This window comes from Sarcophilus harrisii, chromosome 1, assembly GCF_902635505.1.
Source record: "Sarcophilus harrisii chromosome 1, mSarHar1.11, whole genome shotgun sequence".
Classification (NCBI taxonomy): domain Eukaryota; kingdom Metazoa; phylum Chordata; class Mammalia; order Dasyuromorphia; family Dasyuridae; genus Sarcophilus; species Sarcophilus harrisii.
Window position 1 is genome coordinate 699,146,858 of NC_045426.1, and position 20,686 is coordinate 699,167,543.

The 20,686-nt window shown below is 49.3% G+C and overlaps 2 protein-coding genes across 3 annotated transcripts in view; one reads left to right on the forward strand and one right to left on the reverse strand.

Moving 5' to 3' along the window:
* HNF1A (HNF1 homeobox A) overlaps positions 1 to 8,731 on the forward strand; it is a 31,505-nt gene extending 22,774 nt beyond the window's left edge. Inside the window, exons 3-10 of the mRNA XM_031948735.1 lie at positions 488 to 674; positions 1,943 to 2,178; positions 2,296 to 2,459; positions 4,391 to 4,592; positions 6,586 to 6,777; positions 7,138 to 7,259; positions 7,355 to 7,448; positions 8,520 to 8,731. Coding sequence (XP_031804595.1) covers positions 488 to 674; positions 1,943 to 2,178; positions 2,296 to 2,459; positions 4,391 to 4,592; positions 6,586 to 6,777; positions 7,138 to 7,259; positions 7,355 to 7,448; positions 8,520 to 8,647 — 1,325 coding nt within the window. The 3' untranslated portion in view covers positions 8,648 to 8,731. The remainder of the gene's footprint in view (positions 1 to 487; positions 675 to 1,942; positions 2,179 to 2,295; positions 2,460 to 4,390; positions 4,593 to 6,585; positions 6,778 to 7,137; positions 7,260 to 7,354; positions 7,449 to 8,519) is intronic.
* Positions 8,732 to 10,814: 2,083 nt separating this feature from the next.
* On the reverse strand, positions 10,815 to 13,538 carry C1H12orf43 (chromosome 1 C12orf43 homolog). 2 transcript variants are annotated; one of them, XM_031948737.1, is made up of 6 exons: positions 13,379 to 13,538; positions 12,567 to 12,612; positions 12,373 to 12,471; positions 12,051 to 12,124; positions 11,856 to 11,949; positions 10,815 to 11,581 (listed from the first exon to the last, which is right to left on the reverse strand). In XM_031948737.1, exons 1-6 carry the CDS (start codon positions 13,506 to 13,508, stop codon positions 11,263 to 11,265), a joined length of 762 nt encoding a protein of 253 aa, XP_031804597.1. In that variant the 5' UTR covers positions 13,509 to 13,538; the 3' UTR covers positions 10,815 to 11,262. The 2 variants fall into 2 exon arrangements, with proteins under 2 accessions (XP_031804597.1, XP_031804596.1); XM_031948736.1 differs by having other exon boundaries at positions 10,815 to 11,584.
* Positions 13,539 to 20,686: the final 7,148 nt, after the last annotated feature.

The following is a 20,686-nucleotide window of genomic DNA, read 5'->3' on the forward strand; positions in this document are numbered from 1 at the left end:
TGCAGCTCTTTTTTTTTTTTTAATAATTATAACTTTTTATTGACAGAACCCATGCCTGGGTAATTTTTTTTTTTACAACATTATCCCTTGCACTCACTTCTGTTCTGACTTTTCCCCTTCCTCCCTCCAACTCCTGGGAGCTCTTTGTTGTCCCTCCATGAAGATTGCCTATTTCTTTTACTCAGGCAGTTATGGAGATGGGGTTAAGAATAGGCAGGGTTCAGGGCATACCCCTGTATCCTTACAGCCTGAACCCACTGTCCAGAAAGTATTTCCAGAATTCCTAACTTGTGGTTGCTCATCCCTCTTTAGTAGGAGCAGAAGAGCTAGATCTTCCTCTAGAGATGATCTGTCTGATCTCTTTCTGGGCCTTCAGGAAAAAGATGGGCAGATATTCACCTTATTTAAAGGACCAAAAGTAGTGGAGGGCAAACAGGGACCCAGAGTTCAGGATCTAGGGTCTGCTCACAACTTCACATGTCCACAGAATTCACACACGCGGGACAGGGCGTACTGGCTGAGGAGCCCATGGGAGACGAACTGCCCACCAAGAAAGGGAGGAGAAATCGTTTCAAGTGGGGTCCGGCCTCTCAGCAGATCCTGTTCCAGGCTTATGAAAGGCAGAAGAATCCCAGCAAGGAGGAGAGGGAAGCTTTAGTGGAGGAGTGTAACAGGTAAAGGCTTGCAGGGCTCAAGAATCTGGTCTTCCTTCTTGTCACTGTCCCTGGTGCTGATCCACTTATTGTCTGAGTTCTAGGAAGAAGGAGGAATTGGTTTTTCTTTCTTTGTTTCTTTTTTCTTTTTCTTTCTTTCTTTCTTTCTTTTTTCTTTCTTTCTTTCTTTCTTTCTTTCTTTCTTTCTTTCTTTCTTTTCTTTCTCCTTTCTTTCTTTCCTCCTCCTCCTCCTCCTCCTCCTCCTCCTCCTCCTCCTCCTCCTCTTCCTCCTCGCTGAAGTAATTGGGATTAAGTGACTTGTCCAGGGTCACACAGCTAGGAAATATTAAGTGTCTGAGGCCAGATTTGAACTCAGGTCTTCCTGACTTATCCACACTTTCTAGAAAAATATGCCAGGTACAAATCCAGGGGAAGCTAATTTCTTTTTTATTTTCTAGTAAATTTATTCATTTTAAATATACATTTAATTGAATGTAATACATACTAAACACACACATTTAATAACATGAGAGAAAAATCAGAGCAAAAGGGAAAACCAAGGGAGAGATGAAAAAATGAGGGGGAAAGTGAACATAACATGTGTTGATTTACATCCAGTCTCCTTATTTCTGGATATAGATGGTATTTTCTGTCCAAAGTCTATTGGGATTGCTTTGGAGGAAGTTAATTTCTAATCTTAGGATCCCTTTGGTTTTGTTCCCATCTCTTCCTGCCTCCCCCCCCAAATTCCCACAGGGAGAATTGATAATTTGTCAGCCCACCCATTTCTCTTCTAGAGAAGAAGTGGGGTCTCCTCCTCCCCCTCTGCAAGTAGTTATCTAACACTTTTCAGGTCCCTACATAAGAGCTTGCTGGCATATAATCCTAAACCGTAGCTGTCCTGATGATGAGGGTGCTCTGTTTGGCCCTAGAACCAGAACCAGAAGGATTGGAAGGAACTTATTAAAATGTAGTTTTCCTCTTACTGTAAGAGGAAAACTAACCACAAAAGCGATCCTGGTCTTTCTTAGGAAACAATAGGCTTTCCTTTCCCATTTCCCAAGACTTTCTGATCAGACTAGGGACTAGGGAGCCTCTAGTTCTTTCCCAAGCTGAGGATCTCAGAATCTCAAGTGAAAGGAGTGAGAAAAGAATAGGAAGGGGCTCCAGCAGTGAGGTGTTAGGGTAAGCTAAGGACAGGTTGATGGGGGGTTGCCCCTCTTCTCCCCACTCCATCCCTCCACAATTCCCACTGTGGAGTTCACTGGGCCTGGGTGATGCTCCCACAGGGCTGAGTGTATCCAGAGAGGGGTCTCCCCATCACAGGCCCAGGGTTTGGGCTCTAACCTGGTCACCGAGGTGCGTGTCTACAACTGGTTTGCCAACCGGCGGAAAGAAGAGGCCTTCCGACATAAGCTAGCCATGGACACATTCAGCGGGCCTCAGACTGGCCCTGGCCCTTCACTCTCAGCTCATGGCTCCCCAGGCCTCCCTCCCCCTTCCATCTCTCCCAGCAAAGTCCATGGTAAGTGCTGGCTGGTGGTAACATGGAAGGGGGACATTTGTATGGAGGAGGTAGACATGGGTCTGGGAAGGATGGACAAAAGATAGGCTGGGCGTCATCTTCACCCCTCCCACTCAGCTACAGGTGTACGATATGGCCAACAGCCGACAAGCGAGGCGGAATCGTCTGGGGGAAGCGGCCACGGAGGGGGCAGCATGGTAACAACCCCCACCGTCCTGCATCAGATATCCCCCCCAGGACTGGAGCCCAGTCACAGCCTGCTCAGCACAGATGCCAAGCTGGTGAGTGCCAGCTCACCCAGAGCCTTCCTTCTGGCTTCCCTGGAGCCAGGATCACTCCCTCCCCCTTCCTCTGCTCCAGGAATAATAAGGCTGCTTGGTGCACCTGACACTATTTTCAGGTAGGTTTCAGCTTTTTACAGATGAGGAAACTGAGGCTCAGAGAGGGGAGCTGGAGGAAGAGATCAGATTGAGCTCTGGTTGCCAGGATCTCATTCCTTCTCTTATATCATGCTTCTTATGGAGGAAGTGCCACCCATAGACACCTGTTTCTACTCTAATAGGAATGCCTGGGACATCCAGGGGAGCCTCCTTGGCAGAACATTAGTTCATCTCAATTCAACAAGCATTTAAGAGCCTACTGTGTACAAGTCACTATGTGTGCAAGGCAGTGCCTGCCCTTCAGGGCCTACAGACCCGGTAGATAGTTATTAAAAGGCAACATCAATCATTCATTCACTTAGTCGTTCAATGAACCAATAAGCATTTGTTAGGTTGTACCATAGCTGTGCTAGGGGGAAAAAAGATAACAAATGAAACAGTGTTAGCCCACAACGAGCTTACTCAACTTTGTTGGCTTGTGCCCATAACTGCAGAATGTACCTACCCCAGTTCTTGGGGCCATTTCTAAGTCTGGCAATCTGTTCCTTCTCTCTGAAGGAAACAAAGGGGCAGTCACCAAAGCAATAATAATTATGTAAGAAAAACTATATAAGAAAAATAAATTTTTTTGTATAATAAAAATAGCTTTTAAAAAATAAAAGAATGAAATAAAAAAATGAAGAATAAAATTTTGTGGAATTAAAATAGCTTTGAGGAAAAATAAAAGAATAAAGTAAAAGAAAAAAGAAAAATAATTTTTTGCATAATAAAAGTAGCTTTTAGAAAAGCAGATTAATAGACTGGTGAATGCATCAGCATATGGAGGTTCCGGTGAGGGCTTCCCTTTGAAGGTAACATAAATTCAGCACTTGGGCTACAACACATGCTCTTAAAGAACTAATACATGTCAGACATGGCACTTGAACCCAAACTGTGAGGTTTATTGTGTCTCCCAATAATGTCCTTTCTAATTTTAAAAGTACCTTTCTCTCAATAACCTTGTGAGAGGTGCAGTAAAAAGGATGATTATTCCCGTATTAGAGAAAAGAACACTGAAATACAGAGAACAGAAGTGACTTGGCCACAATCATAAAGATAGTGAGCATCAGTAACAGGAATCAAGAGGCAGCTGGACCTTTGGGGCCATGTCAGGTTTCACAGGGTTGTGAGAAAGAAGGGATCCTAAAGAACTTAGAGCACCAATAGGGGACACCATACTGCAAAGTCAATAAGACTCATCTTCTTGAGTTCAAATCCGGCTTTGGACACTTAGTAGCTGTGTGACTCTGGCTAAGTCATTTCACCCTTTTTGACTCAGTTTCCTCATCTATAAATGAACTGGAGACGGACATGGCAAAACACTTCAATATTTCTACCAAGAAAATCCCAAATGGGACCAAAGAGTCAGACATGACTGAACAATAAAGAATACATAAATCTAACTCTTTGCCCATGAGGAAACTAAAGTCCAGAAATAGAGGTTTGTCCAGGGTCATATAGGTAGTTCGTTGACCTGGTGTTTGAATCGAAGTCTCATGATTCCAAATCTAGTAGACCCTTCTTTTCTGCAAGGGAAACTCTTTTAAAGGGTGGTGTTGCCCCAGGGCAGGGTTAGAAACTGGCTTGGAGTTAGTGGGTCTGGGAGAAGCCCCCCATTATAGGCACATGAAGTGGTTCCAAAGGAAAGAGGTTGTAAAGTGGGGGAAAGAGAGGTGCTGGGGAGACGGTGGTGGGCGTGCCTCCCTTGGGTTTCATGAGCTGAACCACCCCCCCCCCCCGCCATCTTGGTGGTTCTCCATATTGATTGTGGTGCTCTTTCTCCTCCTGCGCAGGTCTCAGCATCTGGGGGGACCCTTCCCCCCGTCAGCACCCTGACTGCTCTGCACAATTTAGAGGCAACACCCCCAGGGATCAACCAGCAGCCCCAGAATTTGATCATGGCCTCCCTCCCTGGGGTCATGGCCATTGGGGCAGGAGAGCCTTCTTCCTTGGGCCCCACCTTCACCAACACGGGAGCTTCTACCTTGGTCATTGGTGAGTTGGGATCAGAATGAGGGGAATGGAGGGGTGAAGACATAGCCCCAAAGGTCCAGCTAACTAATATGTAGACTATCAGAGCTATGAGGGGCCTTTAAAATATGGGATGTCAGAGTTGGGAGGGGTCTTAGAACAGGAAATGTCAGAGCTGGGAGGGGCCTTGGAACATGGAATGTCAGGGCTGAGAGGGATCTTAGAACAGGGGATGTCAGAGCTGGGAGGGGCTTTAGAACAGGGGATGTCAGAACTGGGAGGGGTCTTAGAGACTATCTTTTTATCTTAAAAATAAAGAAATGGAAGCCCAAACAATGGAAGTGACTTTTCTCAGATCACACAAGAGTTGGGACTCCTATTCTTAGGCCAGTGTTTTTCCTTTACACCATACAAACTCTTGTTTCTACACTTGGGAAGAAGGAAAACTGAAAAAAGGCTTTTCCTAGACACAGGGTTCTAATGTAAAAGCCCAAAAAACAGGGATGGTGGACTACTGTGGACCAGGAGACAGAACTTGTTTTGAGGTCAGAGGACCTGAGTTGCATCCCGAATCAACTATTTAATCTCCCTGGGCCTCAATTTCCCCATCTGTAAAATGAGGGAGTCCTTGGAGAGCTCTGAGCAAAGGCTGGATGGCGATTTGTTGGAGAAACTGAGAAGGGAATTCTTGCTCAGGCCTGGGTTGGACTCAGTGACTTTCAGGGGCTCTTCTGACACAAATTCTGCGATTATCCGTGAGAACTCCAGATAAAGGGCTTCAGGGACAGAGACCACTTCCAGCAGGCTTCAAGGGAGAGCTTTTAATGTTGAAATTGGAAGAAGAGGATTGCCATGTGTGATATAGTGGCCAGCCAAGCCAATGAGACCTTGAACTGCATGCAAAATGTCCTTGTCCCCCTCCTTCTGGGTGCTACCTTGGCTTGCTCACATATGGAGGACTGTTGGTTCTGGGCTCTATGGTTTAGGGGAAAAATAAGGAGTCAAAAGACCTTGGTTTTTCATATCACATGAGAGCCAATTAGAAAATCTGGGAGTGTTTAATCTTCTAGAAGAGAGGGCTTGGGGGGGGGGGGCGGAGATACGAGAACTGTCTTCCAGGATTTGAAGAGCCGCCATGTCTCGTTGGGGAAAGGCTGGAGTTGTTGGGTATAATGTAGAAGATATTCTTCTTTAGGTGCATGTTGGGCTAGCTGGTTTCTGAGATTTTCTTCAAGTCTGATACTCTAGGATTTCAACAGACAGAGACTAAGAGAGGTTGCCTTCAAGGTGTTCGGTCTTTGCCAACCATTCTGGGGAGAGCTAGGATGTGGATGTAATTAGGAGAAATCAGGAGCCACTGAAGGTCATTAAGCATCAGAGTGACCCAGTCTATGCCTTATGAAGACAATTTTGGTGAAGACTGAGTTAGCCCCCTGGATGCCTTAGAATCAGCTGGAGTCAGGATAATTAAAAGTCCTTGGTCTTTATTCTTGGTCTTTAGGGGTAGAAGTGAAGGGAATGGACACATCAATCTCTACATCCCCTTTCTCTTCCTCTCCTGCCAAAAAGTGACTCTGGCTTGTCTTACTCCACCCCCTAATCCTTCCCACAATTCTTTGTCTACACCAAAAGATGGAGCCAGCACAGAATGGTGGGAAGGGCCATTTTCCAAGCATATGCTAATAGAGTATTGTCCAATCGGTAATTAGCCTTAAGTGCTCGGTTGTCGGATTCCAGTGCATCAACTCAAGAGTTCCAGCCCTTTACACATTTTGGCAGCTGTGTGAAGGATGATTTGGAAAGGGAAGAAAATGGAATAATTATGTTACCCAAATTTTACAGGTGACATTAGATTGTTATCTAAATCATCACAAGTTGAGCCCAGGCCCTAAACCTTGCAGGGCCCCTTTGGGTTCTGGACTCTAGAGTGTTTGGATGTACCTGACTCTGCCGGATATGAAGTCAGATGGGGAACAGAAGTGGGTTCTACTTCTGTCTCCTCCCTCACGTGTTCTAGGGTTAGCCTCCAGCCAAGCTCAGAGCGTGCCCGTCATCAACAGCATGGGGAGCAGCTTGACAACCCTGCAGCCTGTCCAGTTCTCCCAGTCACTGCATCCCTCCTATCAACAGCCGCTCATGCAGCAGGTGCAGGGTCACATGGCCCAGAGCCCCTTCATGGCCACCATGGCCCAGCTACAGAGTCCTCATGGTAAGGGCCCAGTCCCCGACTCCCTTCCTCTTCCCCTTCCGAAATGGCTGTGGGGAAGGGGTGCGACGTCCCGCCTGACTGGCCCCCCGGGAGTCTTAGTGAGAGAGGGTGCCCTTTCCCAATGAGTCAGTCCTGTGCTCAAGTGGGATTCTGGTCTCAGTGTTGGACAAAATTAGAAGTATCACCAAGGACCATATTGCTCAGTTCATTTAGGGATGGTCGAGGTGCTTCATCTCCAGCCCTCTGCAAGCAGAAATCTCTTTGGGTCATTGCTTGGATCCACTCAGAAAAAACATGGCATCCCCTGCCGAGGCAAGGCCTCTGGTCCCCGTATTTTCTGTAACTCTCGTTCCTCCACAGCCCTCTACAGTCACAAGCCCGATGTCGCTCAGTACACACACACAGGCCTCCTCCCCCAGACCATGCTCATCACAGACACCGCCAACCTCAGTGCGCTTGCCAGCCTGACGCCCACCAAGCAGGTAAGGCTGAGGGGACGCCGGCCACAGCTCTCACCCCGGTCGCTACCCACGTTCTGATGCCCCTGCTCCCGCCTCAACAGCCTCTTCTCCCTTAGGTGTTCAGCTCAGACTCGGAGGCTCCCAGCGAGTCCGGCCTACACACGCCTGTGTCTCAGGCTTCCGCCATCCACATCCCCAGCCAGGACCCAGGTATCTAGCACCTGCAGTGGGGACATCGCTTCAGCACCAGCCGAGCTGGTGAGGGAGGCCCATTTCCCCGCCCTGGCCCCTCTGGTGGGACCGCCCAAGGGCCAGACGTTTGTCGGGAGGGAAGAGGCGGCGAGGGGCTGCGGAAAGTCAGAGGATGGGGATTCAGATTCTGACTCAGACCTCCTTACTAGCTGGAGGGCGCTGGAGGACCTTGGAGGCCAGAGTCCAAACGGCTTGTTTTTACAGATGAGGAAACTGAGGCTGGGGGAAGTCACAGGATTTGTGTAGGGTCACCACAGCCGGCGTCTCAGGCGAGATTCACACTCGGGCCTTCTTGACCCGAAGTCCAGCCCTCTATCTATGAGCCACCTCAGCTGGGGAAGGGGTAGGGGAGCAGGGGAGAGAACAATCTTCTCCTGATAGGGAGTGTGGGGAGGACGCAGTCCTGGAGGCCGGGCCAGGCCATTAGGAAGCTTCCAAAGACAGGTCAGAGGCTCACAGACTGAAAACTGGAAGGGACCCTAGAGCTCATCCCATTCAACGCACTGATAATGTAGAGCTGGAAACTGAGGCCCTGGGAGATTGTCCTAGTATTTCCTAGAGCAGGCATCATTTACAAGGCAGTTTAAGATTTGCAAAGCAGCTTCTGGCTATTATTTGATTCTTGCAATAACCTTGAGAAGTAGGTGTTGTTATTATCCCATGTTACAGATGAAGAAACTGAGGCTGAGAAGTATTAGATGAACTGAGGGCCTCCTGTTTCCCACTTCAGTGCTCTAACCACTGCACCACTGGGCTGCCTACTTTAGCTATCTCTTCCAAAATTTCAGGTTACTTCATAGGCCACTGGGCAAAGGATGGCTCTGAGAGGACCTGGATTCAAATAGAGCCAGAGCTGGAATCAGGAAGAGCTGAGAAACCAGTCTCAGATATTTAGCCTAAGGCTGTGGGGAGGTTGTGTCATTGTGCCTCAGTTTCTTCCTCTGTATAATGGGTGGCAGTAGGTCCAGGCTGGGGAGCGGGCAGGGGCACAGGGAAGCCGCAGCTCACCGGCCACGCTTGCCTCCGCAGTGTCGTCCAGCAGCCTGGTACTGTACCAGGGCTCGGACTCCACCAGCAGCCACAGCCAGCTCCTGTCCTCCAATCACGGCGTCATCGAGACCTTCATCTCCACACACATGGCGTCTTCCTCTCAGTAACCATGGCGACCACCCCCCAAGTGCCTGGGCTCTGTTGGGGATGGTCGTTGCTTGCTGAAGGGGCCCAGAGAAGCCGGAGCCCCTTGGACTCTCCCGACCCCCACTGCCCCGTGGGCCAAGGACCTTTGGGAAAACTTTAAGAAGCCCAATGGCAGAAGGGATCCTGCTGACCTTGACCCCAGCTCTTTCCTGCCAGCTTTGAAGGGTCATAGGGTGTGAGAGCTGGAAGCAGCCTCGGGGATCTGGTCCCACTCCACTTCATGGAGGAGCTGAAGGGGTTGTTCCTTGGGCCACGTGGCTGGGACCCCAGCGGGGCCTCCGATCCTTCCCCCAGACCCCACCACCCTGGGATCCCCATCAGCGGGTCTCTGGGCCACCTGTTTCCCCAAGCTCAGTCCCCCTGGCCAGTGTCAGAGCCAGACCAGGGGCAGAGCAGGACGCGGCCGTCCTGGATGCAGGTGCCACCACCAGCCTCATGCCCGCACACATGGGCCACTGGGCTTGGCCTGGGCTCCCCAGATGCAGGCAGACAGGGTGGCTTGGGGGGCGGGCCCCTGCCCAGCCACCTCCGCAGCCATCCGGTCATGTCTGGCTGCTCTCTTTCTGGATGGCTCCCGTGCAGCCTTATTCCACCATCTCCTTCCAGCCGTGGCTTTTTGTTCCTCTGCCCAGGCCCATTGGGCATTTGTGTTAACTTCGGCTCCCCTGGTAGAGGGAAGCCCTGCTTCCCCCCTCCCCAGGGGCTCCCCTGCCAGGAGCCCCGGGCCCTGGCAACATTTCAATCGAGGGAGAAGTGGGCTGGGGATGGAAACCGGATCACGTGGGGAGGCAGCTCCAGCCAGGCTGCGAGGCAAGAGGAGGGAATCCCCAAGCTGAAGCTCTGTTCCCAGAAGCCAGCCTTGCTCCCGAGTGGGAAGTGGCCGTCCATCCTCCGGACACGCTGTGGACAAGGCCTGCTGGGGCGAGGCTGCTTGGGCTCTGGTCACATTCACAGCACATACAACCTGTGCTTGTGCGGACCTACATCTCCTGCACGGGGACAGAAAGGGAACGAATAGGACGCATCTCTTGCTGCTTGCTCCCAAGCAGGGGAGGAGAGGAGCCTATAAATCTATGTATTTAACTTTCAACTGGAGTGCTATGTTCCTTCAGCCTGCCTGGGAGGTGGGGGCAGGAGGCAGGGCTGGGAGGGGATTCTGGGGGGGGGGGGGTAGGCTCAGAGGGGGTCCAGGGAAGTTCTCAGTAAGGACAACAGCCTGATTTCAGGCTTCCCCAGGGAAGGCAACAAGCCTTTATAAGCTCCCATGGCACTATGCCAGCTGCCTTACAGATATCCTACAGTTATTTCTCATACATTATGATCTGGGAGGGAGAGGTGAGGTGACTTAGCTAAAGTCACCCAGCTAGGATGCATCTGAGGCACCAGGGGCGCTCCCTAGCCGCCTCAGGGGAAGATGGTGACTTCATGAAGTCATGGACCAATCCCAGCGAACAAGGTCCCAGAGAGCCCCATTTCACACCATAATCCTTCCGAGTCTTGCAGGATCACAGCTTCAGGAACTCTAGAAGCCCAAGGCTTGTGTTATTATCATTGTCTAGTTTTACAATTGAGGAAACTGAGGCAGGCACAGGGTTGCACAGTTGGCGACTATCAGAGACTGGATTTGAACTCGGACCTTTCTTTCTCTGGCCCAGCAGTCCCTATGGTACTTTATCTCTCCCAGCCCTTACTGCTGGCTTCTGAATGTCTCTGGGGGCTTACAATGCACCACGGGGTGCCCTCAATGCTGTCTGATCGGGGCATGGGACCAGGGGCACCGGCCTCTCCCTAGGTCTGCACTCGATGCCTCTCTCAAGGCAGTTTAAGGCTTTATGAGCATTTCTTGTGACCCCCTGGGGTGCAGTATTTCCACAAGTTCCAAATCATGGGAATGACCCTTTACCCTTTTTTTTTTTTTAAGAATGGGGGAGATGGAGGGCGATGAGAGAACAAACGAATGTATGGGAAATCCGAGCAGATGCACAGCCCCTCAGGGGTCAGTGGGCCCAGTGAGAATCACTCAGCAGAGCTCTGAGCCCAGAACCCATGGGGGCTGGGGCTGGATGACCCAAGATCCAAATCCCCCGATTCTTTGCTTGCATAGTTATGGTTGACTGGGAATTATAGAATTAAACACTTCTAGAAGTTTTCAGAAAACTCCTATATTTTTTTCAGAAAACAAATATAAAGTTCCTAGGGGCTTGTAGGGCTGGGAAGTGTGGGGAGGAGGGGGAATGTCCCCAGTGATGTCAGAGGTTCCTGTCCCAGGCCTCTCCAGCCATTTCTCCCCCGCCCCAGAATGGCCAGTGAAGTGGCTGCTTTGAGTTCGGTGTGCCAGGTGCCCCAGGCCAACCTCGTGTGGCTGAGGGCTATGAGGAGTCCCAAGGGTGCAGATGGCAGCCCTGGGCGTTCTCCTGGTGCTTGACTATGCCTGTAGCACTGGCAGAATGAGAAGGATGGTTGGAGGACAGAAGGCACACAGGGCAAGGCTCCCAGGAGTCCCCGGCTCCCAAGGCTCTCGGAGGGCCCGTCCCTCTCTCCCAGGGCGGGAGCAGCAGGGGCAGCTTGACAAGAGTCACTCAGTGGCCACTCTGGGGCCGTGGCCCTTCTGCCTGGGGCAGGGCTCACTCTCCTTCAGCTTTTTCTTCTTTTTTTTCTTTTTCTTTGTGGGGAGCGTTGCATGATCCCCGTTGTGCCGGACCGTGCCGCCTGGCTGCTCCTCCGTGGTCACTCTGGGACCCGCTTCCTTGTTCGGCCTGGCCTGCGCCTGCTTTGGTGCCTGTTCCTTCGCTGCCGTGGACGCCAGCATGGGCTGAGCTCCCTGTCGCAGAATGTCCCCAGCGGACACCGCCGCTTCCCGGCATCGCCTCCACTCGTCGCCGCTGTCCGACTCACTGCTATCAGAGGGTCGGAGTCAGGTCTCTTGGAGAAGAGGTCGGCCCTCCTGGACCCCGGCCCCCACCCCTGGGGCCAAGCCGGGCCCTTTGTCTGGGCTGATCACCCGGCCTGGGGGCCCTTCGCCCAGACTCCTTCCTCCTGCTCAGGTCTCACATGAGGCCTGCAGGGAAAGCGCTTCACCAAGCCCCAAGCGTCCCAGCAATGGGGGCTGCCAAGATGACTTCCTTAGGCCGGCTCTGAGCGGGGGCACCGGGGGCGACTGGCACTCACCTGGAACTGGACGGAGGCCGCTTTCTGCTCACGGCGGGAGGGCCAGCCTCCTTCTTTGGGCTGCCCGGGATGGACGTGAAGAAGAGGCGGAAGCCTGCAAAGAGCAACGTACCAGAGTGAAGCCCGAGGAGGGCTGGGGCAGGCCGGGCACCAGGCCAGAGGGTCTGAGCTCGGGAAAGGGGAGGGGGCACTCACCATCGTCCTCCCCGGCCTCAGTCTGCACGGGCGCCTGCGCGGGCCTGGGGCTGGATTCTGAAATGGTGATGCAGCTGAAGGGGAGAGAAGGGCAGTGACTGCGCTGGAACCTTTCGCCCAGGCCTGGCTGTCAGAGGCCAGACCCAGCCCCTGGTCAGCAGGGCCCCTGCCCAACGTGGCTGCCTTCAGGGGGATCAGGCAGAGCCAGGGCGGGTGCGCTGAGGGCTGGGGCTGGGCCGGCCCCAAGAAGGTCGCAGCCGCATAAGGAGAATTTGCCTCTGGGTGTCGGGGGCAGGGACTAGCCCCCCGGGGCTCCCGTTACCTGTCCAAAAAGGCTCCCAGCTTTTTGGCCACATGAAGCCGGAACTCGGGAGTGGTCTGCAGCTCGTTGCCGTCCTGCTCGTGCTCGTCCGCCTTCTGTCTGCGAGGTTCACAAAGGAGCTCGGGAGACCCTCCCACACCGCCCCCCCCCCCCCACCCAGGAGCTCTCTCCGCACACCGGGGACCCCCGAGTACCTGAGGCTCGGGCGCGCGGCCGGCAAAGGGTCCGCAGCTGGGGCCTCTGTGGGAAAGAAGGGGAAGCGAGGCTGGTGGGAGGGAGGGGGGCAAGAGGGCCAGGCTGTGCCCCTCCCCCCCAGACCCCAATTCCAGAATATCTCACCTGACCTCCCACAGACCCGCCCCTCCCCCCCCAGCCTTTTATTTTCAGAGCACAGGCAGAGACAGGTTCCCACACCCCCCCTGCAAACCCCCGGAGCCACATTTTCTCCTTCCCTTCCCCCACTCCCTCCCCAACACTGCCAGAAATCCCACAGAGGATGAGCGGGGGCGGGGCGCCCCTTAAGCCCCGCCTCCAGCTTCGGTGACGCGCCCCCGGCAGGTTCTGACTCCGCAGCCCGAGAGAACCTGCCGGAGGGGGGGGAGGGGCAGATGGTGGCCGGGCTCCTCCAGGAGCGAAGCGCAGCGGGGCAGGCAGACGCACGCGGAGCTGCCGCGGGCGCGCGCGCCGGGGCCGACGGGCTCCAAATCCAGCGCCAGCGCTCGGGTCCCGGGACGGAGAGGAAAGCGCGCGGAGCTGCCCCGGGCCCGAAAGCTTTCTCAGGGCCCTCATCGGGGGCTTCCGCTCCGGGTAGCCTGCGGGCGGCTCCCTAGTCGGGCAGGGCGTGTCCCGCGGCCCTGCCCGGTTTTCCCATCCGTCAGAGAGGGGAGCCGGCTCTCGGCTCCCCGCACTTTGTGGCCCCACTGTCCCCGGGGGGAGGGTCCCGCTCCCCCGCCCGCCCGGCCTGCGCAGGCGCATCAGGTTCCCGCCCGTCCTCGGGGATCCCTACCCTGCCCCCGCTCCGGGCGTGGCCCCCAGCCCCAGGCCGGCAGGGCCGCCTCCCGGCACCGCTGCAGCTCCTCGGCGTCGCCGTCCTCGCTGCTCTCGCTGTCGCTCACGCTACCCCTGGGCGCAGCCATCTTGGTCCGCCGCACTGCATTGTGGGTCACTTTTCCTTTTCCTCATATTCTCCCACAGCCAGGGAACCGCGCAGGGCATTTTGGGGATTGTAGTTCTCCATCTCGGAATCCAGGGGACCCGCGAAGCACAGCCGAGCTCAACTCACACTTGCACCAGAGACCCCTCCGTGGCATCCCCGGCTGGGGCTCGTCCAGCCTCTTTTCAAAGGCCTTCAGTGAGGGAGAGACCGCCCCCTCCTCAGGGGTTAGCCCGTCTCACTGTGGGACAGCCCTCAACAAGCACAAGTGGTGGCTGATCCGTCTCCGTTAGCATCTCCTGTCTCTTGCACCCACCGCTCCTCGTTCCGCTCTCCGGGGCCAAGCGGAATCAGTTCACTCTTCCCCACTACTTCAAGCAGTTATCATGTCCCCACTTAATCTTCTATTTCCTAGGCTCAATATTACCAGTTTCTTTGACGAGGACAGGACGTTTTCCCCCTGAAATCAAGTCAAAATGTACCCTCCCCCAATCCTGGTCCTTCCCTTTGGGGCCAATTTTCTGCAGAGACCATAAAAACAAGCAAGATTCACTCATTCATTTTCAGTGTCCTTGAGTAGGTCCTTCAGGAGGGTGCAAAGAAGAGGAAGACATGGCTCTGTGCCTCTGGAGAGCTTGCAGAAATAAGTTGAAAACATAATGATCTCTTTTTTTTTTTGGGGGGGGGGCTGGCAAGTAACTGAAGCTGGATTTGAACTCAGATTCTCCAGACTCTAGAGCTGGTTCACTAGATGGAAAAATAAGTGTAGGGGAATAAGGTGTAAGATACTGGGAAAGGGGGGGGGGGGGGCAGCAGGAATGAAGAACTTTTGTATTTGATCCTGGAATCAATAGGCATTTATTTATCCAGTTCAGGTGGCGGTGAATCCTGAAGGCAGTTTTAAGGAAAAAGAGGTCCCAGAATATCAGCCCATGCAAGGTGTTTGGGGTACAGTTGAAGTTTAACCTGGAGAAGAAAAAAATATGCCTTCAAGTAACTGAAGGCTGTTCTATAGAAAAATCTAGTTCTGCTAGATCCTAGAAGACAGAAGGAAGAAATTTGCAAAATCAGATTTCAGGTCAAGTTGAGAAAAGTTGTTCCTGTTGAAGATTTGGGCTTTTCTTTTCTTTTCTCTGAGGCATTTGTGGTTAAGTGACTTGCCCAGGTCACACAGCCAGGAAATAGTAAATGTGTAAGATCAGATTTGAACTTGGGTCCTCTTGACTTCCGGGATGGTGCTCTATCCATTGAGCCACTTAGCTGCCCCTACATTTGGTGGTTTCTTGTCAAAAATGCTGGAGTGGTTTGCCATTTCCTTCTCTGGCTCATTTTGCAGATGAGGAAACTGAGGCAGACAGGGTTCTAAGTGCCTTGCCCAGGATCACCCAGCTAGTAAGTATCCAAGACTGGATTTAAACTCAGGAAAATGCATCTTCTTGACTTAACCGTCTATGCACCATAGCACCACTTAGTGGCTCCATTTCATATCAATCATGCTGGGGGAAAAAAAGCAAGCAGCATGAAGTGGAAAAAGTATGATCTGCATTTAGACTCCATCAGTTCTGTCTCTAGAGGTGGACGGCATTTCTTATCATTGATTCGTGGGAATCCTCTTGGACCATTGTATTTCCAAGAAGAGCTCTCATTCTTGTTACATTATTGCTTTTTACTGTATACAATGTTTTTCTAGTTTTGCTCACTTTAGTAAAGTATCAGTCAGTTAGTATCAGTTGAAATAAGTTTCCCCAGGCTTTTCTGAAATCATCTTGTCCATCATTTCATCTATCGTAATAACATTCTGCATAATCATATACCATGACTTGCTCATTTTCCAATTGATGGGCTTCCCTCAATTTCCAATTCTTTGTCACCACAAAATGAGCCACAAAAAGGTTCTTTTCTTGTTTCCTGAATCTCTTTGGGATACAATCTTTAATATTGCTATTGCTGATTTGGAACTCTGCTCAAAAAGTTATCAAACTGTGCAGACCCTTTAATCCGGCAGTGCTACTACTGGGCTTATACCCCAAAGAGATTTTAAAGAAGGGAAAGGGACCCATATATGCCAAAATGTTTGTGGCAGCCCTCTTTGTAGTGGCCAGAAACTGGAAACTGAGTGGATGCCCATTAATTGGAGAATGGCTGCATAAATTGTGGTGTATGAATATTATGGAATATTATTGTTCAGAAAGAAATGACCAACAGGATGATTTCAGAAAGGCCTGGAGAAACTTACATGAACTGAATCTGAGTGAAATAAGCAGGACCAGAAGATCATTGTATACAGCAACAACAAGACTATATAAAGGATGTGGCCATCCTCAGCAATGAGATGAACCAAATCAGTTCCAATGGAGCAGTAATGAACTGAACCAGCTACACCCAGCGAAAGAACTCTGGGAGATGACTAAGAACCATTACATTGAATTCCCAATCCCTATATTTTTGCCTGCCTGCATTTTTTTTTTTAATCTCCTTCACAGGCTAATTGTACAATATTTCAGAGTCTGATTCTTTTTGTACAGCAAAATAACAGTTTGGTCATGTATACTTATTTTGTATTTAATTTATACTTTAATATATTTAACATCTACTGGTCATCCTGCCATCTGGGGGAGGGGGTTGGGGGAAGAAGGGGAAAAATTGCAACAAAAGGTTTGGTAATTGTCAATGCTGTAAAATTACCCATGCATATAACTTGTAGATAAAAAGCTAGAATTAAAAAAAAAATATTGCCATTGCTGTGCCAAATAGTATGCGCCAATTTATAGCCCTTTGAGTATAGTTGCAAAATGTTTTCCAGAAAGGTTAGAGAAATTCAAACTCCATCAACAATGCATAAGTATTCCTGATTTTCCATATTTTCTCTAGCATTTGTCATTTTCCTTTTCTGTCATGTTAGCCAACTTGATAGGTGTGAGGTAGTATCTCAGAGTTGTTTTAATTTGCATTTCTCTAATTAATAGTGATTTAGAACATTTTTTAATGTGACCTTAGACAGCTTTGATTTCTTCTTCTGAAAACTCCCTGTTATCTCCTTTGATCATTTGTCAATTGGGAAATGGCTTTTATTTTATTTTTTATAAATTTGGTTTAATTTCTTATATATTTGAGAAATGAGGCATTTATCTGAGAAGCTTGTGCAAATTCTCTCCCACAAGGAGGATACTTTATCTTCCTCTTTGAAGGGCTTATCAGCACTGACAAATGCTTTTCAATATGATATACCATCCATTTGATCTGGGTGATTCTGATAAGGTAGGTAAACAGATATTGAGCTCAGAGAAGGGAAGAGACTCATGATCATACAATTAATAATCGACAAAGCCCGTCCTTAGATCCAGGCCCACTATCTTGAATCACCTGGCAAATAGAAATGGGGGAGGGTCTTTGCCTTTGTAGTTTTGAAAACTGAGTGTGAATCTGTCAATCAGATGAAAAACACTTATTAATTGCTTACTATGTACTGTTGAAAGAAAAATCCTTCATTTGGGCTTTTACCCTGATTAACAAGGTAAAACTCAGGAGAGCAGCTAGGTGGCACAGTGGATAGAGCACCAGCCCTGAAGTCAGGAAGACCTGAGTCTCAGACACTTAACACTTCCTGGGTGTGACCCTGGGCAAATCACTTAACCCCAATTGCCTCAGCAAAAAAACAAAACTAAAAACAAAAAAATCCCCCAAAACCCCAGCAACAATAACAACAACAACAACTTTTTATTTTTTAAAAATTTAAAATTAAAAAATTTTTATTATATGTATATTAAGGTAGCAACATGCCCAGTGGCTGATCACTGAAGAGCAATTGTGGTTTCAAGATGGGGACAGCTTTTATACATCACTTTAAGACAATCCAGACAGGCCCACCTCAGCAAAAGAAGTTGGGCCCTTGAATCTCAATTCCTCCCCAAGGTAGCAAGAATATGACAATTTGTAGGTAGGGAGTATGTACAAGTGAATTTGTAAATGGGTATAACAATTATCTCAACTTGCTTGAGCTCCCTGATTATCTGGATAACCAGAAAGAGCTGTAGGGAATAACTGTATTGACTAAGACACAGTGTTTCTTGACATACCAACAATCCTTTGAGGTGACCTACAGTAAATACAGTTGGACATGCAGAAGATCAGCAAATCTGAAGCAAATAGGCTCATAGACTCTGAGTCATTTAGTGATTTATGGACCTTCAGGGCATTGATTATAGGACTCTTGGGCACATCATATTTCATGGTATTTTGGAGACACCCCTGTGTCTTATTTATTTTTGCTCAAGCCTTGAACTGCCAGACTCACTCATTATCAAGAATGTCTTCTGATTTTTGTATCAAAAGGCCATGGCTCTGATACCTGGAATTTCTCACTCTCCCTTTTTCCTGGATCATCTCCTCCCCTTGGGAATAATGCTACCTGCCTCATTCCTTTCTGGGACCAACCCTCTGCCTTCCTTTGTTTGAAAAGTATACGCACCCTTCACACCTACTACTTAATTGAGCTGCTCCATACAAATTTTACTTCCCTGCTTAATAAAAATCTTTAATTTCATAGGTATAGTCTTCCTCTGGTTTTCTTCCCATTAGGGAAAAGAGGGATTTGGAGCCTGAAAACTGGCTTTTGTGTATCTTCCCTCTTTGGAGGAAAGAGAGAGCCAAATTCCCTAGAGAGATCCTACCTATATTTACAGGTAAGTGACAGAGTAAGTGAATAAAAGGCTGTGAATAGAGTGTCTCTTTCCTCTCCAAAGCTTCCCTCATAAACATTTCTGGGAGCAATGGGCTGCTGAGCCGGCATAGCTTTCAACAGTACCAAGTGCTGAATTAAGTCTACAAGGAAAGACTCTGCCTTCAAGGAGCTTCTATTTTAATAGGGGAGACAACACCCAGGTTGCAGGGATTTGAGTTTCTTTTTTTAATACCAAATTGAGGGGGCGGTCTCCCTCTTTTTCTGCTCCTCTCTATATCTTTCCATCAGTTGTGCCCATGAATCCCTACCTCTTTGGCCACCATTGCAAGTAAACCGGCTCTTATCCAAATGTAAGAGTCTGTGGGATTGCCCCAGTTTGCCAGCTGTGGTCTGCTTTCGTGAGCAGAGTGAACATCACTGATACCACTAGCAGACAGGTTTTCCCTGCTTCCTGCTCAGGGAATGGGCAGAGAGTACCAGAGGAAGCTGGGCTCGATAAGGAGCTCTGTTTTGGAAACGATGAGTATGAGATGCCCACAGGACACATAATCACAGAAACAAAAGTGAAGTATTGGAAGCCCCCCTGCCCCCCGCCCTCTATGGTATGATCTTTCATCCCCTCTATTCTGATCCATGGATCAGGAATCCAAAATCATCCTGATTGATTTCTTTCCTCCAATCCATCCTCCACACAAGCTGCCAATGTGGGAATACGAGGATGTCCTGCTTCTGCTCAAGGAAAGAGGGCAAATAGATCGAATTCTGGTCTGCATCTTTTCTCTGAGAAGGGCCCAGTGGCTCAGCCTTGGCACCCTAAGCTCCTGCTCCCCTCTAGGGGAGAATCCATCTTTTTTGGAGAAGGGTAGAGGAGATTCTGGAGACAATCTCTCCATGTTTTCCTTCGAACAATATCGAGACTATCTGCAGACAGCATGTACCCTGCATGTATGTATAAGCATGTACTCTGTATACATATGCATATGCTCTTTCCCTGGCTTCTCCCTCCAACTCCTAATCCCATATGGACTACTTGAAGGCAGGAATTGTTTTATTTTCAGTACCTAGCACAGGGCTTGATACTATCAGGTAAAGACCCATGAGGGTGCGCCATGCTGTAATGTCCTGGGCCAGTGTCTCCCATGTCATGCAATTCTTAAGAACTTTTAAGGATGTTAAGTGCTTTAACATGTGCTTGTTGGTTATCTGAATGATGTCTGATGACTTGAGGAGAGCACAGGATAAATAGTCCATGGGGAAGGGATTAGGATAGCAGAGGGCATAAAACTGGCAGCTGGTGAGAGAAGGGAATCAAAAGTCTGCTCATGATATTTATTTCTTTGGGTTCATTACTGCCCCTTTCCTCCTCCTCCTCCTCTTCCTCCTCCTCCTCCTCCTCCTCCTCCTCCCTCCTCCTCCTCCTCCTCCTCCTCCTCCTCTTATACGTACATTCTTTTGAGAGGGCAGGTGGGAAGGAAAAGAACATTTATTAAGGATCTACTATATGCCAGGCACTGTGCCAAGCATTTTACAAGTATTATCTCATTTGATCCTCATGACAACCCTGCTAAGGAAGGAGCACCAAGTCCTTCATATCTCTAGTGCAAATAAGTTCCTCAGATCTTCAACACTCCTTATAAAAAGAGAGAGTCTCTATCTCTCTGTCTTTCTCTCCATGTGAAATCTCTTTCTCTCTCTCTGTCTCTCTGTGTGTCTTTCAGTCTCTGTCTCGATTTTGGTCTCAGTCTCTGTCTTGATTTTGGTCTCAGTCTCTCTCCCTCCCTCCCTTCTTCCTCCTCCTCCTCCTCCTCCTCCTCCTTTTCTTCCTCCTTCTCTCTCTCTCTCTCTCTCTCTCTCTCTCTCTCTCTCTCTCTCTCTCGGAGTCAAAGGTATCAGATACATACTTTATAGTTACTCTTTCCACAGTGCCAGGATCAGGAGCATTGCCCCCTCCTTCCCCTTTGATCTGGAAAATATGTATACAATTTTCGGCCCTCCCTTCATACTAGCGAAATCTGAATTTATTCTTTTTCTTTTTCCTTCGTGGGGTGTTTATAGTACCTTATTGTAAAATTTAGACTAAATATTTGGCTATAGGTAATATGTAGATGATCTACATATTTACATATGTATATGTAAATAAAATCTACATATTAAATTACATATTAATTAAATTAGTTAAATTAAATTAATTAAATAAATTACTAATTAATTAATTAATATTACATATTAAATTAAATAAAAACCGTTAAATAAAAATACTTTTTTATTAGACAAAAAACTTTTCCTGAGTTTTCTTCTGGCCTTCTTGTTCCTCAAACTCCTTCTAAATTCCCATTTCATTTCTTATGTTAATCTGAGATATATCAAAACAGCAATGGAGAAAGTTGTGATGTGGGAGTGATAACTATATGGACTTAGTTTTGCTCATAATAGGCAACTGGGATAGAGCCATACTAGTTGCTGTGACTTAAGTCATTATC

Coding starts and splice junctions, on each gene's coding strand:
- C1H12orf43 (XM_031948736.1), bottom strand. CDS start 13,508: ATGGCTGCGCCCAGGGGTAGCGTGAGCGACAGCGAGAGCAGCGAGGAC. Junction 12,472..12,566: donor GCCGCGCGCCCGAGCCTCAG/GTACTCGGGGGT, acceptor TGAACCTCGCAG/ACAGAAGGCGGACGAGCACG. Junction 11,950..12,050: donor TGAGGCCGGGGAGGACGATG/GTGAGTGCCCCC, acceptor TGCTCTTTGCAG/GCTTCCGCCTCTTCTTCACG.